Source organism: Diceros bicornis, chromosome 1 (assembly GCF_020826845.1).
Source record: "Diceros bicornis minor isolate mBicDic1 chromosome 1, mDicBic1.mat.cur, whole genome shotgun sequence".
NCBI classification, from domain to species: Eukaryota; Metazoa; Chordata; class Mammalia; order Perissodactyla; family Rhinocerotidae; genus Diceros; species Diceros bicornis.
The window spans coordinates 92,172,548-92,187,996 of NC_080740.1; the positions used below are offsets into that span (position 1 = coordinate 92,172,548).

The window sequence follows — 15,449 nt, forward strand, 5'->3', positions numbered from 1 at the left end:
GCATGTTGAGGGAAATATTTTCTTTTTGTTTTTACGGATAACTTGGAGAAGTTATTGGTGATGTCATGTGAATATTTAGATGACCAAATTTAGAGAAACTGCTGTCTAGTTTGCTTCCTGATGAGGACTTCAGGGCATTTCAAGTTTTCTTGGTCAGAGCCTCATTTTTTTGTGTGTGAGGAAGATTAGCCCTGAGCTAACATCTGTCGCCAATCCTCCTCTTTTTGCTGAGGAAGACTGGCCCTGGGCTAACATCTGTGTCCATCTTCCTCTACTTTATATGGGACGCCGCCACAGCATGGCTTGACAAGCCGTGCGACGGTGTACGCCCAGGATCCGAACCTGCGAACCCTGGGCCGCCGAAGCGGAGCTCGCGCACCCAATCGCTACGCCACTGGGCCGGCCCCTAGAGCCTGATTTTAAACGCCCTTTGCATTAGCAACACTCAGTAACTTGCTGTCGACATTCTTATTGTAGGGACAACATTCTGAGCTTTGTAATGTCTTTGATGTTATCAACATTTCACGTCAAATCAGAACAAACTTTAGATGATTTTCCGAGGTGTTCATCAGATTCACTCCTCTTCATTAGTTAGAGTGTCAAACATTCCAGGAGCCTGCCCATTACTTCTCTTTGACATTTTTCTTTCTCCTAATGAATGACTGCTTTTGGTTTACTCTGAAATCTGTTTTTGCTATATAATTAAGTTTTTGAAGTCAGAGTTATTTCTACTGATACCTGTACTTATTTTTAAACTTTTATTTACTTCCCATTAATTTTTATCTGAATTTTCTTTAATAAATAAATTTAAAAATGATAAAAGTAGGTACCTTTACACATATATCCAAGTCAGAAGTCTGTAATTTCTCTCTCATTTTATCGAAGCATTCCAAAACAACTTTCAAAATTGAAGTTAAACTGGTGTATTAAACCTTTGTCCACATTCTGAACAAACTTTTTGCATCCCATTTGCCTTCAAGTTTCTCTCCTGGTCTTTGAAAATGTATTTTAGTTTCCGTCCCTTAGTGTCCTAATATATACGTTGTGAGGCTTGAAGAGCTTTCTCTCAAGCAGACCGTCTTGTTACACTCAGCCTTTCTAAAGAAATATCCAAGCTGGATCTGTGCTCAAAGGAACCCATCCACAAGACAAACCCCAAAGGAAAACAAATCGTTGCCAGTACAGAAGCAGCCATGACCTCAGGTACAGTTGAGGCATCTTTTCTCCAATGATTTGAGGAGAATGGGCTGCACACAGCACATATTTGACACCAAATGTCCCCGGTGTGTGTATGGACTCCCCTGGTGAGTTGGCACAGAGGTGGAAGGAGTATTTCTGGAAGTTATTCTTATACCTGGACAGATACAATAATTAACTAAACATGAAAGATATTGAGAACCATGTAAATGAGCCAACGAATATACCCCACATTCAATTTCTCCTTAGCCAAAGCCACAGAGCACTCATGGCCCCTCATGCCAGCTGACAGGAGGAGAGGTGCGTCAGAGGGGAAGGAGGGGGGAAAAGAGAAGTGATCTTCATTGATTATGGTTAAAATATCTTACTTTTGCAAAATTTATGAAAACATAATGACCATGTGAACACATTGCGAGGTCCCTCCCAGGACCTCAGAAGGGCCCAGTGCAAGTGAGGAGCCCAGAAGCTCATGCCTCGTAAGCTTCCTGGTGGATCCACCTCCGCTCTCCTCTCAAAACCTCCTCGGGCTCCCCACTGCTGTAGGATTTGGACAAGCCTGCTGGCCTGGCATCCAAGGCCCTGCGTGACTGGCGCCTCCTCACTCCTTCCGCTTCATCTCCCTCCCATCTCTCCACGCTGGTTGCTTTCCTCGCCACCACTGCGAGTGCCTCTGCTCAGGAGGCCCGCCGCTCCACTTCCTTCCCCCACACCCAGTGTAGCTGACACACGCCGCTGCCACCAGCGTGAGGATCCCCTTCAGGACCGAGGCTCTCATTCCCCCAGCCACGAAGAGTGCTGGTTTGCTCGTGGCTGACAGTTGACAGGAAATGCCCTCAGCCCAAGAGAGAGCCAAAGAGCCTTGTCCAGGGTCATGCCCTTTTCCTGGGGACAGCAAGAGCCAATGCATGGTCAAGGTTGGGGACAATTCTAAAGGCCAGACCAGCCCAGAGTTCTGGATGGGGTCGACTGAGCCCTGCGTTGTGGCCACACTGCTGTTCAATGCCTCACTCTCCCCACAGGTGTTGATCCTGAGAGCGCTCCCCAGGAAAATGCCTGCAATCAAGCTCTGTCTCAGAGCCCCTTTCCAGGGGAGCTATGCTCCCATCTCCATGCCCGAGTCACTCCCATGTGTCCTCCTGGTTTTGTCTCTCAGGCAGGCCCTTCCTTGCCTCCCTGCCTTTGTGCACATCTCTGCTTGGGAGCCTGCCTCACCTCTTCCTTCCTAACACAGGCCTCTCTCCCTTCCTCACCCACCGGAGCACTCCCAGGCCTGCCTTTGCACTATCCTGAGCCCATGTGAGGCACTGCAGAGGCAGCCACTCTGGATTCTCCTTCCCAGGCTCTGGGCACCTGGGCACATGGCCACCAAGCACAGTCACGAAGCACCTGGAGTCAGGCAGGCCTGGCTGCAGGCCACCAGTGATGTTGGTCATGTCCTTCCGGGCCATGGTTACCTCATCTCTCACCCCAGAGCTCCCCTCACTCAACCATGGAAGGGAGGGAAGAACCCACAGAAATGCTGGCTGGTGTTGCCCTCAGCTTGTGGTTGAGAGGGGAGAGCCCAGGTCAGGGAATGCTGTGGACTCAATGTTTGTGTCCCCCCAAAATTCCCATGTTGAAGCCTAACCCCCAATGTGATGGTGTTAGAATGTGGGGCCTCTGGGAGATGAAGAGGCCTATGGGAATGGGATTAGTGCCATTATAAGACATGAGAGAGATGATTTCTCTCTCTGGAATGTGAGGACATGGTGAGAAGATGGCAGTCTGCAACCCTCACCCAAAGCTGACCATGCTGGCACCCTGATCTCGGACTTCCAGCCTCTAGAACTGTGAGGTATAAATACGTGTTGTTTTAGCCCCCTAGTCTATGGCATTTTTGTTATAGCAGCCAGAGTTGACTAAGACAGGGAGTGAGCAAGGGGTCCTGGCATCTCACAAGGCTGTGACTGGGGCCTGGCATCTAAGTCACTGGTGGCCAGGGGAACCAAGGGCCAGGAGGATGAAGAAGGCCACAGGGTGGCCCCCCCCATCCCTGTTGAACAAATTGGTCCCCAGTGTGGAAATGGAGAGCTGGGCAGGGGACAAGTCAGGACACCCCACAGGCCCACGGAGTGATCGTCCATCTCTTCCGCAGACCAGGGTCCAAATGCACAGAGGCAATACATGTGCGTTGTAGAAAACATGAAAACAAGGCAAAGCAGAAAGAAAGGAAATCACTCAATTCCACCACTCAGAAGCCACCCTCTATGTTTTGGTTTAGTTCCTCCTGGAGAAGAACTACAAGCATTTAACAGAGTGCATTACCCCAAATGAACAATTTCATACTCTGATACCTCAGTGCTATTATAAGGGAAACGTTTAATGTTATTAAAATGTTTTATAAATATATGTTTAAATGCCTACAAATATTTCATCCAATAGAGAGGCTTAAACACTGAGAAGCACAAAGTCCCGTGTCCTGGGTGAACTGGGAGCCCGTCACATAACCACGGACAGACCAGGCTGCCTCTGGGACAAGTATGCAGAGAGCACTGTGCACCTAAGCAGGGCTGGGGACACTGCCAGGTTGGTCTGACAGCCTAAAAGGCAGACTGTTCTTTTCAGGAAGTGCGCGTTTAGCATTTCTGATCCGCTCTGGTCCCGGGTTTCCATCCTCCAACCAGCAGCAAGTCTCGAGCGGGTACCATGTGCCAGGATGTGAGGATAAGCGAGTTGGACACTTAGGTAACTTGCCCGGTGGCGGAAGGATGGCTCAAGGTCACACTATGAGGAAGGAGGGACCCAGGGCTTGAACTCCTGTGCCCAGACCCAGGCCTGTCACTATGCCTGCCTGCCAGTTCTCAACGGTGCAGGGAAACGCGAGGTCCCACAGAGGGGCATCACAGGACCTTTGCACTGGCCACAGGTCTCTGAAACAGTCCTTCTAAGGAGCTTCTGAAAACTTAGGGTGGGTGTTGCTGCCCCAAGATACTGCACGTGAATGTGAGAGCACATGAGGACCCTTTCCTGCCAAGACACACTGAGGCAGGGGCCATCTTCGACCCAGCTGGGCCTGCACCCCACTTGCCGCCCTGATGCTGGCTAGGGCAGGGAGGGCAAGGTGATCCCACCAGCCCGGCCTGCGGGGCAGAGGCCCCTGGGAGGACTCTCTGTGCTTGGCCTGACTCTGGCTCCAGGGTATCTGGGGCACATGCTGTGTGGCCACAGGGCATGCTGGTCTGAGAGCAGATCTGACAACGTCTTCAGCACCCTGGACAGGACAGGACACCGAACAAGCATAGGAAGTGCCATCGTTAGTTCAGGCAGTCCTTCCCTCTCTCCCACCCTCTCCCCAGCCTCCTGGGGAGCCATGTGTGTTAACCATGTCTTTTATTTTCTGGATTCTGATGCTTTGACATCTGGGGCCTGCTGAACCTGGAGGGACTGCCCTCCCAGGGTAGCTGACTCCTAGAGACAGTGCACAATTCACTAGCGGGCGTGAGTTTCAAATGCAAACCACCCAATCCAGAGCCCACCCCCAGCCACCTCCTCTATCAGGCCCTCACACTCTGGACCACTTGTCCTAATCACCCAGGGCCAGGTACCAGACAACTAAGGGCAGCCCCTATGCCCCAGAGCAGCTGAAATTACCCAAACTAGTCAATCCCAAGCCTGCTCACCCTGCCTCACCCGTTTCTTCCTGCAGAAACAACACTCCCCTCCCTCTGCCTCCTGACCCACGTGGTGCTTCCCGGTGTGGCCCTCCTTTTGGGATCCACGAGGAGCAACTATCTTCTCAATGGCAATCATTTCCTCATCTGCTGGCTTTACTATACCTCAAATGTTCTATTAACACACTAATCTTCAAACACCATGCTCCTCTCCTCTGCCCTCCCCAGCCCTCCTCGCCAAGCTCCCACCCAGCGTGGTCTCCCCACCTGGACTGCTGGTCCCACTTCCCTCTACCCTTTGCTGGGGTCACTGACTGGGAAGCCTCTCTGAGCTCCCCAACAGGCCAGTCCCCATCCCCTTCCTCACTACCATGTCACCGCTGCCTCTTCACGTTCATGGTCGACCCTCACAGACAGCGAGGTCTGATAGAGGCGGAGTGGGCCTGACACATGGAATGAATGAATGAACGAATGAATGAACGAACGAATGTGGAGCTGAGTGACGTGGAGCCTCTTCACCCTCATCTCAGGTTCACCGCCCAGGTTCACCCAAGGGCAACATGCTCATCTCTCCCCTCTCAGCCAAACCCGCCTGGCTGAAACTCTTGATTCCATGGGAAAGCTGTGCACCCCCGGCCCTCGTTCCTCACCGCCCTGATGCTCTCTGCTTCACTCGCTGAGACCCCGGGCCCTGAACCCCAAGGGTACTGCTGCCATCCCCTGCCTACCCGGCCCCACAGCGGACCCCGGGCAGACAGTGAAACCAAAGGGCGAGGGCAGGGCGGCTCGTCTGTACCTCTGCTCCTTCTCCCCAGGTCATCTCTGCGTATGAGGATGGATAGAGACTGTTCCACCTCTGGGAAGTGGCAGATTCACGCACGGTGAGGAAGCAGGGGTACGAGGTGGCGGTGGACGCCAAGAGGTGAGAACGTGCTTGGGACGGCCTCTGAGGAGTGGGGACAATGAGGAGCCCAGGCAAGGTGGCTGTGACCAGGGCCTGAACACCACGCGGCACAGCCTGGGGTCCTGAGACGCTGCTGTCTGGTGTCCTGATATTTCTCCAACCTGGCCAGACCTCCCCCTGCTCCCTCCCCACTGCTCTCTCTCTTTGTCCCTGTGGCTTTTCTTGCAGGAAAGGGGGAAATAAAGAATGGTCGCTTTCCAATATAAAATTACACTGCAATAATAAGTAAGATATTGAATCATACAAACGCACACGGGCGGAGGATTCTTATAGGCCCCCAGGAGACCCTCCCTCATCCTCCCTCTCTTTCCCCCTCCACCCCACACCCCTACACTGAGAACCCTGATCTGGGTCAGTTCCCAACCTGCACTCTTGTGAACTGGGGCAGGCTGAGCCAGCCCCAGCTCCGCCCCCTCAGTCAGCACAGCGCTGTTTCTTAATACATAAAATGGTGATTTTATTTACTGGACTGAATGAACAAAGGGTCTCACCACCAAAAAGAGTGAAGGACTGTGACTGGGTCAGTGGTTTCTGTGGGGAGAGGACACTTTGGCCACATCTGCCCACCTTCCTCAGCAGACCCACCCACCCCATCAGCGTTCTTTGGTCTGCTTCTCCAGTGGCCAGGGCTCCTGTGGGGTGACAGCCAGCCACAACCACCCCCCGCCACCCCCCGACCCCCGCAATGAGCACACCTCTGCAGGGTGTGCCTCCCACTGCATCTACCTTCTCTGCCCAGGGTGGACTGGGAGGAAGTGGACGGGAGAAGTGGACTGCAGTCTTACCCTCCACCTTAGCATTCACTGAGCTCCCCACTGGGCTTACGGCAAATGCTCCCTGGCCCCGTTCCCTCTATCCACCTCCTGTGGGGAGCAGGGCTACGCAATCAGTTCTGGTTTTACCAGGTCCCTGGCATATTACTAACAACATCCCACCTCCGACTTTTAACAGTTCAGTAAGTCTGGGGGCACAGCTGAATCACCTGGGGCACCTCTTAAAAATACCAATTCCCAGGTCTTCAAACAAAAACATGCACACGAATATTCATAGCAGCACTATTCATACATACCAAAAGGTGGAAAAAACCCAAATGTCCATCGATGAATGAACAGATAAACAAAATGTGGTCTATCCATACAGCAGAATATTATTCAGCCTTAAAAAGGAAGGAAGCACTGACATGTACACCACGGATGAACCTTGAAAACATTATGCTCGGTGAGAAAGGCCAGTCACAAAAGGGCACACGTTGTATGATTCCTTCTATATGAAATTCCAGAATAGGAAAATCCATAGAGGCTGAAAGCATATTAGTGGTTGCCAGGGGCTGGAGAGAGGAGGGGAATGGGGAGTCTCTGCTTAATGGGGCCTCCTTTTGGGGTGATGAAAAAGTTCTAGAACTAGATAGTGGTGATGGTTTGCACAACATTGTGAATGTGCTGAAAGCCACTGAATTGTACACTTCAAAGTGGTTAAAATGGTGAATTTTCTATTATGTGAATTTTACTATAATTTAAAAAAAAACTATTCCAGATCCTGTCCCAAGCCAAAATCTTCAGGGTGGACCTGGGAACCTGTATCTTTAAGAAGCTCCACCGGGGACTAAAATTAACCGGAATTTAAGACCTGCATGGGGGAAACCCAGGTGATTTGGGGGCCTTTCCAGGCCTGACGCCAGAGTGTGGGCGGGAGCCCTCTCCCCCTCCCCACCCACGCTGCTGGTCTGGCGGTTTCTGTGGGCTGAGCCCCGGAGCCTAGACCCAGGCTTAGCTCATCTGCAAAAGCCAGCCCCCTAGCAAGTGACTGGCCAACGAGTGGACGTGTGATCTCAGCTGAACCAATGAGAATCAGGCTCGGAGTTTGCACTTAAAGGCTGCGGAAGGAGAAGCCCTCCTTTCTGCTGAGTTGCCAGAAGGTGGGAAGTGAGGCTGGGGTGACCGGAAGCTGCTGGTGGGCAGCCATCCAGCGACCTCGGGACAAGTCTGCCCACCAGGGGGCAAACAATGAGCCGCCAGGGATGGAGAGGCCAAGCCTGATGCTGGGCCTGGGGACCCAGCGGCCTCCAGACCCCAATGCTGGCCTCAAGGGGAGGTGACCCATAGTGTGCAAGGGGGCCGGAAGGCTGCCGGAACCCCAAAACTGCTCCTCAGAGGAGGGGATTCCTGAGGGCGGGGCTCGAAGCACAATGAGGAGCTCTGAGACACCAGGTTCGCTCCGACAGAAGAAATCGTACGTGGGAAGCACAGAGGCGGAAGCTCTGCAGTGTCAAGTACAGGGAGTGATTAGAAAGGAGGCAGGGTCCCCCGAGAAGGCCCCCGGCCCCGCCCCGCGGGCACTTCTGGGCCTGTCCCTGAGTCTGTGTGTGTTGCGGTGCACATTCTCTGCCGCCACTCACCTTGCCAGGTGCACACATGGTCCCGTCCAGGGGGGGCCCTTTCTTGGTCTTGCAAAAGTAGGGGTTGTCAGGGTGGCTGCACCACAGCTGCTTGCAGGGGTCGAAGGTCCGGAACTAGAAGGGAGTACCAGCAGCTCGCCAGGCCGCTTCCAACTGCGGGACCCTCTTGGGGTGCCACCTGTCCCCAGGAACTGTCCCAACTCCAGCTGCCTCCCAGAAAGCCAGCCAGGTCCAGGGCAGGCTCCCCTCCCCTGCCCCGGGGCGGCTCCTGCACTCACCGCGGTGCACATCATGTAGCCCAGGCCGAAGTCGAAGCGGCACTGCTCGTTCATGGAGTAGTGCAGCCCCGGGAGCTGCGGCAGCGCCGGCCAGTCGTGGGCAAAAGGGTCGTCCCGCAGGCAGTCATAGGAGCTGTGAGGGACACGTGGGCTGTCCAGCCTGTGAGGCAGCTGGCGCCCCTACTGGAGCCGAGGGGGGCCTTGCCTGCACACCCAGCCCTCAGGCGTGCTGCCTCCGTATCCAGCTGCATCTCTTTTTCTTGGTGTAAGCTACCCAGAAGCCCAGATCTCGGGATCCCAGGCATCCATGAAAGGTGCGGCTGCCATGCCCACCTCCCCTTCAAGGCCGTGCCCCCAACAGTGGACTCGCAGCCACACACGCACACCCACCTGCGCTGCTCTCTCCCTCTCCCATCCCCTGGGCCTCAGGCTGAGACTGGAGGTCTGAGGGCTTGGGTTGGACCCAGGCACAGGGGGACATGCGCCCTCCTAGAGCTGAGCCGGGGCTGCGGGGTCGTCCTGGGGGAGCAGGGCAGTACTCACTGCAGGTAGCGGCTCAGCTCCTGCTGGCTGCAGCGGGACCAATGGAAGCGGTGGAAGGCTGCCTGCACCAGGGGCGCCATGATGCTGCCCAGCCGCACCTCGTCGCCGCAGCGGTTGCCCTGCCCGTCGTGCTCCATGCCCAGCCTGCACAGGGAGCCAAGGCGGCTTCACTGGACCCTCGCCTAGCCCCACTGACCTGTCAGCTCCACCCCACCCGAACGCTGGGAGGGCACCCCAACCTCCCTGAGCTGGCTTCCCCCGACCTTAGCTGTTCTGGTCAGCCTGGCGGTGCTGCTGTTCCACCAGCTAGATTCTTAAAGCCGGGGGCACTCTGGGGAGACGGTGTCCGCTCAGTATTCTGCCCCCGTGGTGGGGCACTGCCCCAGGTCTCCGGGTGCCCTCTGCACACACCCCCTATACAGACCCGGCGGCCCTGCGAGGTTTCCCAGAAAGGTTGTCCAGCACCGATTCAGGTGGAGCCTCAGTTACTCATCTATAAAATGGGGTAAGGAGCCCCCCACCCAGGGGCTTGAAGGGCATAACGCATGAAAGGCCCCCAGCACCCGCACAGCTCTCAGGCGCTTCCTCGGCAGAAAGTGGGCCAAGGGCCTGCCCTGTGCAGCGCTGGGAGGCCAGAAGGTCATATCCCAAGTGCTTTTCATACAGAGTATGTCCTTTAGGGCACAGAGGAGAAGCGGGGCCCCTCTGAGCCCCGACCTTCCCCAGACAACAAGGACAGTGAGGCCACTTACACGTGGCCGGTCTCATGGGCCACCACGAAGGCCGAGGAGAAGCCATCCTCGTGGTTTAGCGTGCAGCTGCGGACAGGGTGGCACATTCCGGTGACAGGAGCATAGCCTGGGAGGAGACAAAGGGCAGCTCCAGCTTCCAGGCCCAGAGCCCAGCCCGGGGCAGCTCCAGGCCCTGCCAAAGCCTGAATCAGGGGACCCTGGCCCGATGCCCCCCTACCATCCCTGGGGCAAACAAGTCGAGTCAACTGCCCCTGGCTGGCACAGCTCAGGAGACATCTGCCCTGGGCAGCAGGCCTCAGCTCTGCCCATCAGTGTCCACACTGTAGCCGAGGTCAGTTTCCCAAACCCAGGTCTCACCTGCCTGGACTCTCTGCCACCCCACAGCCTCCTGCCTGCCATTCTCTTCCACGCCACCTCCCACTGTCCACTCCACGGAGTGACCTTCTGGCCCCTGGGCAGCACACTGCTTCCACACCTTCTCCCTTGTCGCAGGCGCCCTGGCCCCTCCTCTGCCTGGCATCACAGCCTGGAGCCCACCCCCCAGGGAGGGTCTTCCCTGGGTCCCCTGGGGTTTCTCCAGGTCCTGTGAGACCCCAGCTGGACCCATTTCTATGTCGCACAGAAGGCTGCAGTGAGGGTTGGACCGGAAGCTGTCCAAGGGCAGAGCCGGGCACAGAGAGCCAACGTGCCACATTGCCCTGCTGAGTCAAGCAGAGCCGACTGGCCGAGGGCACTGAGAGGCCAGGCCAGCGGGAGATGGCAAGGCCCAAGGAGCTCTGAGCTGGCAAACTCTGTGCTCTGCCTGAGAAGATTCTGAGCCACATTCCTGCCGTGAGAGTTTCCCTCCTCAGCAAGGACCCCAGAACCTAGGAAGGTGCCCCTGGAGGCAGAGGCGGGGAGGGGGAGTGGGAAGGGGTGGTTCGGCAGGCCACAGCCCCCTACATAGATGCCCAACGACCCTCCTGTCACTCCCTCCATCAAGTGGCTTCTGAAGAGCCACTGGAGTCACAGGTAACAGTGAGGAGACAGCGGGTTTTGCCAGCCCAGTCACATGTGTGGCCTCAGGGAGTAGTTGGAAAACGGAGACTGACAGGGAGCGAGGGCAAGGCTGAGGAAGGAGCCCGAACGGCCCAAGCAGCGGGGTGAGAAAGCCTGAAGGTGGCGGCCTGAGGAACAGCTGCTCCCCTGGCTGGGCTGAGCCTGATCACAGCGTTTCTTCAGATGTTCCCAGGGCAGCCTTAGAGGACAGCATTCCCACAGTCGGGGACGGGGAGGGTGGTGGAGGGCATGACACCCAGACCCCACCTAAAGCTGAGGAAGACCAGAGAACGGGGCCTGCCACTTGTCCCTGGACAGGATAAAGAAGTGCGTACAGAACTGTGCGTGCCACAGAGCTGTGACACCTGGGTCCTGGAGGCCCGCCAGGCGAGGAGCCCTGACTCCGGGACCCTGCCTAGCCTCACCCCTCCCAGACCCCAGGGGGGGGGGTCCCAAAACAATCTGTTCAAAGAGAAAAGCAGAGAAGAAGTGTGACCCTGGGTGTGCTGGGTTTAGACCTGTCTGTAAAAGCACAGTAATCTAACCATCATCTTTTTCCCTTGGAATAAACAGGAAAATCTGAATCTTAAAGTATTTTTTGGTCTGCAGACTTTGAGATGACTGTCCTTGAATCAGTGTGCCAGAGTAAAGCTTGGAGACCTTCCTCGTCCTTTGTATATAAGGCTGGCATATGAATATGTGCCTCAGCGCGAAAACTTCTCATTCATCCCACGTAGCATTACATGGGCCTTCACCATTTGAAGATCTGAAAAAGCACCTTTAATTTTTTCTTTGTATCCTTCCCTCTTATTTTGTTTTGTTTTTCTCTCTTTCTGGAAATGTTATCAGATAGATATTATACTTCTGGTACTGAACCTCTATGTCTCCTAACTTTTCTCTCATATTTTAATCTTTTTGGATGCCCTGAACTTTTTATTTTAGCTTTTGAATTTTCTATTTTACTCATCACATCTTTAATTTCATAAAAACACTTTGTTGTTCTCTAATTCTTCCTAGCAATGTGCTCTGGGTTTATAGATGTATTTTCTCAAACATTCTGGGACTATTACTTTATAAAAAGTTCCTTTCCATTCCCTAAATTATCTCTGTTTCCTTTGGAGTCAGTTTTCCCATTTTGTTTTGCATCTTTTTCATTCTATAAGTGTTTTTTGTAGTGTCTGGTAATCCTTGGCTGTCCTTTCACAGTTTTAACTGAAGGACGAGGTCACTTACTACAAAGGTTGCATTGGTTCCTTTCCTAGGAACAGTTCTGCCCCCGTTAGAGCTCTCGCCCAGAAAACACGGCTACAGAGGGCTCTATGTGTCAGCGGCTGCACCGCTGGGAAGGGGGCTTAAAGGGGCGCTGGTAGCCCCTCAGCATGAGGAGGCACCAACAGCAGCAAGGAGCCTCCCTCCGTGCTCAGGAGGATCCCAGTCACCTTCTCTGTTGCCACTTTCGCCCCCTTGTGGTGCCGATCAGCATGGCAAAGGGGGCAACCGCAGTGCCACAGAGATGTCAACGTAAACCGATCTTAGCTCTGACCAGGGTCACTTGAGAATCCTCCTTAGTTATACAGAAATAGGCGAGCGGTCAGCAGAGAGAAGCTGAAGGTTAAGAGAGTGGAGTCAGACACAGAGCAGTGCATATAAAAATTCATGGAAGAAAGTGGTGGAAGGAATGGGCATATATATCATATAAATATACTTATCTTTATAAAAAGGATCACTGGAATGATCAACCAAAAACTAATAAAAATGACAGCCTGTAGAGGATGGGGTGGGTGGAATGGTTCCACTCCTAGGAATACATATTTTCGTATAGTTTTTTAAAGCTCTTTCTTTTGAAGGATAATATACGTCCATAAAAACGTACAAGTCCTAGGATACAAGTGAATTACCCCAAGGTGATTATACCTTGGGGTATATGTAGCCACCTCTCCGGCCAAGAAATAAACCATATCAGGGCTGCAGAAGCCCCTTCTTGCTGCTTCTTGCCGCGACTGCCTCCGCTCACCCTCCTGACTTTTAATGCCACGGATTAGTTTTGCCCACATTCAAAGTTGAAATAAATGGCAATCCGAAGTATATATTCTTCTCTATCTGGCTTCCTTCACCCAGCACTCGATGCGTGAGACTCACCCGTGGGGTGGTGTATAGTTCTACACCTTGTCACTGCTGTATGAACGTATCACAGTTTCTTCATCCACTCTCCTGCTGATGGGTTGAAGTCACTGCCTGCTCAGGAGTTATTGCACACAGTGCTGCCACGAACGCTGCTGCACAGTCTTGGTGCACAGGTGCCTGCGTGTGGCGGGGGCCTGTCTAGGAGTGTGGCTGCTGGGTAGGTGTATGTTCGGCTTTAATAGATACTGCCAAACAGCTTCCCACAGGATTTGTACCAGTTTATAGTCCTGCCAGCGGAGTAGGAGAATAACATAGCCCCATCTGCACCAACATGTGGCATTTCCAGTCTTTTAAATTTTACTTGTTCTATTAAGTGTATCCTGGTATCTCCTTGTGGGTTTCACTGCATTTCCCTAATGTCTACTGAGGTTGAGCACCTGTTCGTACAGGTATTGGTCATTCATGTTCTGTTAAGAGCCTACAAAATCTCTTGCCCATCAATCTCCTGGGTTGTTTGCTTATTACTATTATTGATTTGTCAGAGTTCATATATTTTAGATATACGCTCCTTATGAGATATATGTATTATGAATATTTTTCCCCAATGGATTAATGGGTGCCTTTAATGAACAAAAGATTTTGTGTTAATGTAGTACTATTTATCTTTTCCATTGTGGTTAGGGCTTTTTATCTCTTTTTTTAAAGACATCTTCTCCTGCTCCAAGAATATGGAGATATTCTCCTATATTATCTTTCATAAGTTTTATTATTTCTCCTTTCATATGTAGATCTAAAATCCACTAAGTTAAGATCCAAAACACCCACAAATACGATGCGTGTATAGAGTAAAGTAGGAGTGTTAGGCTTCATTTTTCCCCTCAATTTGGATACTTAATGGACCCAACACCATTTGTTAAAAAAACATCTTTCCCCTCCACTCTGCAATAAATCAAGTGTTCGTGCAGAGGTTCAATTCTGGACTCTGTATTCTGTTCTAACAATACATTTGTCAATCCTTGCATCAAAATTATACTCTTTGACTATCATATTTTTATAAGTATTGAATATTTTGATCATCTTCTTCAACTGTTCTTGGCTATTCTTGGTCCATGCATTTCCATATAAACGCTAGAATCAACTCCTCAGCACCCTCAGACGCCTCTGCTGGAACTGTGCTTGCCCTGGAGCGCACTGGGGAGCCCTCGGAAGCGCTCGCATGGACTCTAGATCCTTTTGGAGAACACTGCTATCTGTACAGGAGTGAGTCTCCCCTCCATAGGCATAGCATAGCCCTTCATTGATTTAGTCTTTTATAATTTCTGCAAACGTTGTCTTACAGTTTTCTAGTCTAGGTCTTGGATATACTTTGTTAGACTTATTCTTAAGCATTTGCTGTTTTTTATTCTATCGTAAGTGGTACCAGTTTTTAAACTTGTTGTTAGAATATAGAAATTCAATTGATTTTGGTATATTGACATTATATCCAGCAAATTACCTAATAATTCTAATGATTTACTTGTAGATTCTTTTGGATTTTCTATGTATATAAGCATATCATCTTCAAATGGGAGTTTGATTTTTTTCCTTTCTGATCCTTATATGGTTATTTTCTCCTTGTCTTATTTCACTGGCTGGGACCCTCACAGCAATGTTGAAGAGCAATGGCATGAGCGGGCATTCTTGACCCATTCTCAGTCTAGGGGAAATGCTTCCAACATTTCACCATTATATATGATGTTTGTTATAGTCTTTTTTGAGGGGTAAATATCCATTACCAGATTAAGTAATTTCTTCTTAGTTCAATGAGACATTTGATCATAAATCCATCTTGATTTTTGTCAGATATTTTTTCTGGATCAATTGCGATGATCATATAAATTTTTCTCCTTTATTCTGTTAACGTGGTGAATTACAATGATTGATTTTCAAATGTTAAACCAACCTTGCGTTCCTAGAATAAATTGAAATTCGTTGTGACATAGTACCTTGTTTATATAGCAGCAGATTTGATTTGCTAGTATTTTGTTTGGGATTTTGTATCTATATTCATGAGATTGAATTTTGTTCTTGTAATGTCCTTCTCAGATTTTGGATTCAATGTTAGCAGGCCTCATAAAATTTAGTTGGAAAAATGTTCCTTCTTTTTTCATTCTGCAGGAGTTTGTGTATGATTGGTATTATTCTTCCTTAAAAATTAGGAAGAATTCTTGGGTAAAGCTATCAAGTCCAGGAGTTTACTTTGAAGGAAGGCTTTTAATTACAAATTCAATATCTTTAACTGATATGAGCCTATTCAGATTTTCTATTTTTTCTCGGATTTTTTTTGTCAAGGAATCTGTACCTTTCATCTAAATCGACAAATTTATTAACACAAAGCTGTTCAAAATACCTTCTCATTATCTTATTATCTTTTTAAAGTAGGCTTTGTAATGATGTCCCTTTTATGTTCCTGATTTTAGTAAATTTGCCTTTTCTTTCCTTCTTTTTTAAAATTAGTATGGCTAGAGG

At 51.1% G+C, this 15,449-nt stretch overlaps 1 protein-coding gene across 2 annotated transcripts in view; it reads right to left on the reverse strand.

Annotated features, from left to right (window-relative positions):
• The window catches only part of ADAMTS2 (ADAM metallopeptidase with thrombospondin type 1 motif 2), a 209,690-nt gene that overhangs the window by 35,492 nt on the left and 158,749 nt on the right, over positions 1 to 15,449 (reverse strand). For both annotated transcript variants that reach the window (XM_058547620.1, XM_058547621.1), the window contains exons 7-10: positions 9,780 to 9,885; positions 9,028 to 9,171; positions 8,485 to 8,617; positions 8,207 to 8,320 (exon numbers count right to left, since the gene is read on the reverse strand). In XM_058547620.1, coding sequence (XP_058403603.1) covers positions 8,207 to 8,320; positions 8,485 to 8,617; positions 9,028 to 9,171; positions 9,780 to 9,885 — 497 coding nt within the window. The remainder of the gene's footprint in view (positions 1 to 8,206; positions 8,321 to 8,484; positions 8,618 to 9,027; positions 9,172 to 9,779; positions 9,886 to 15,449) is intronic.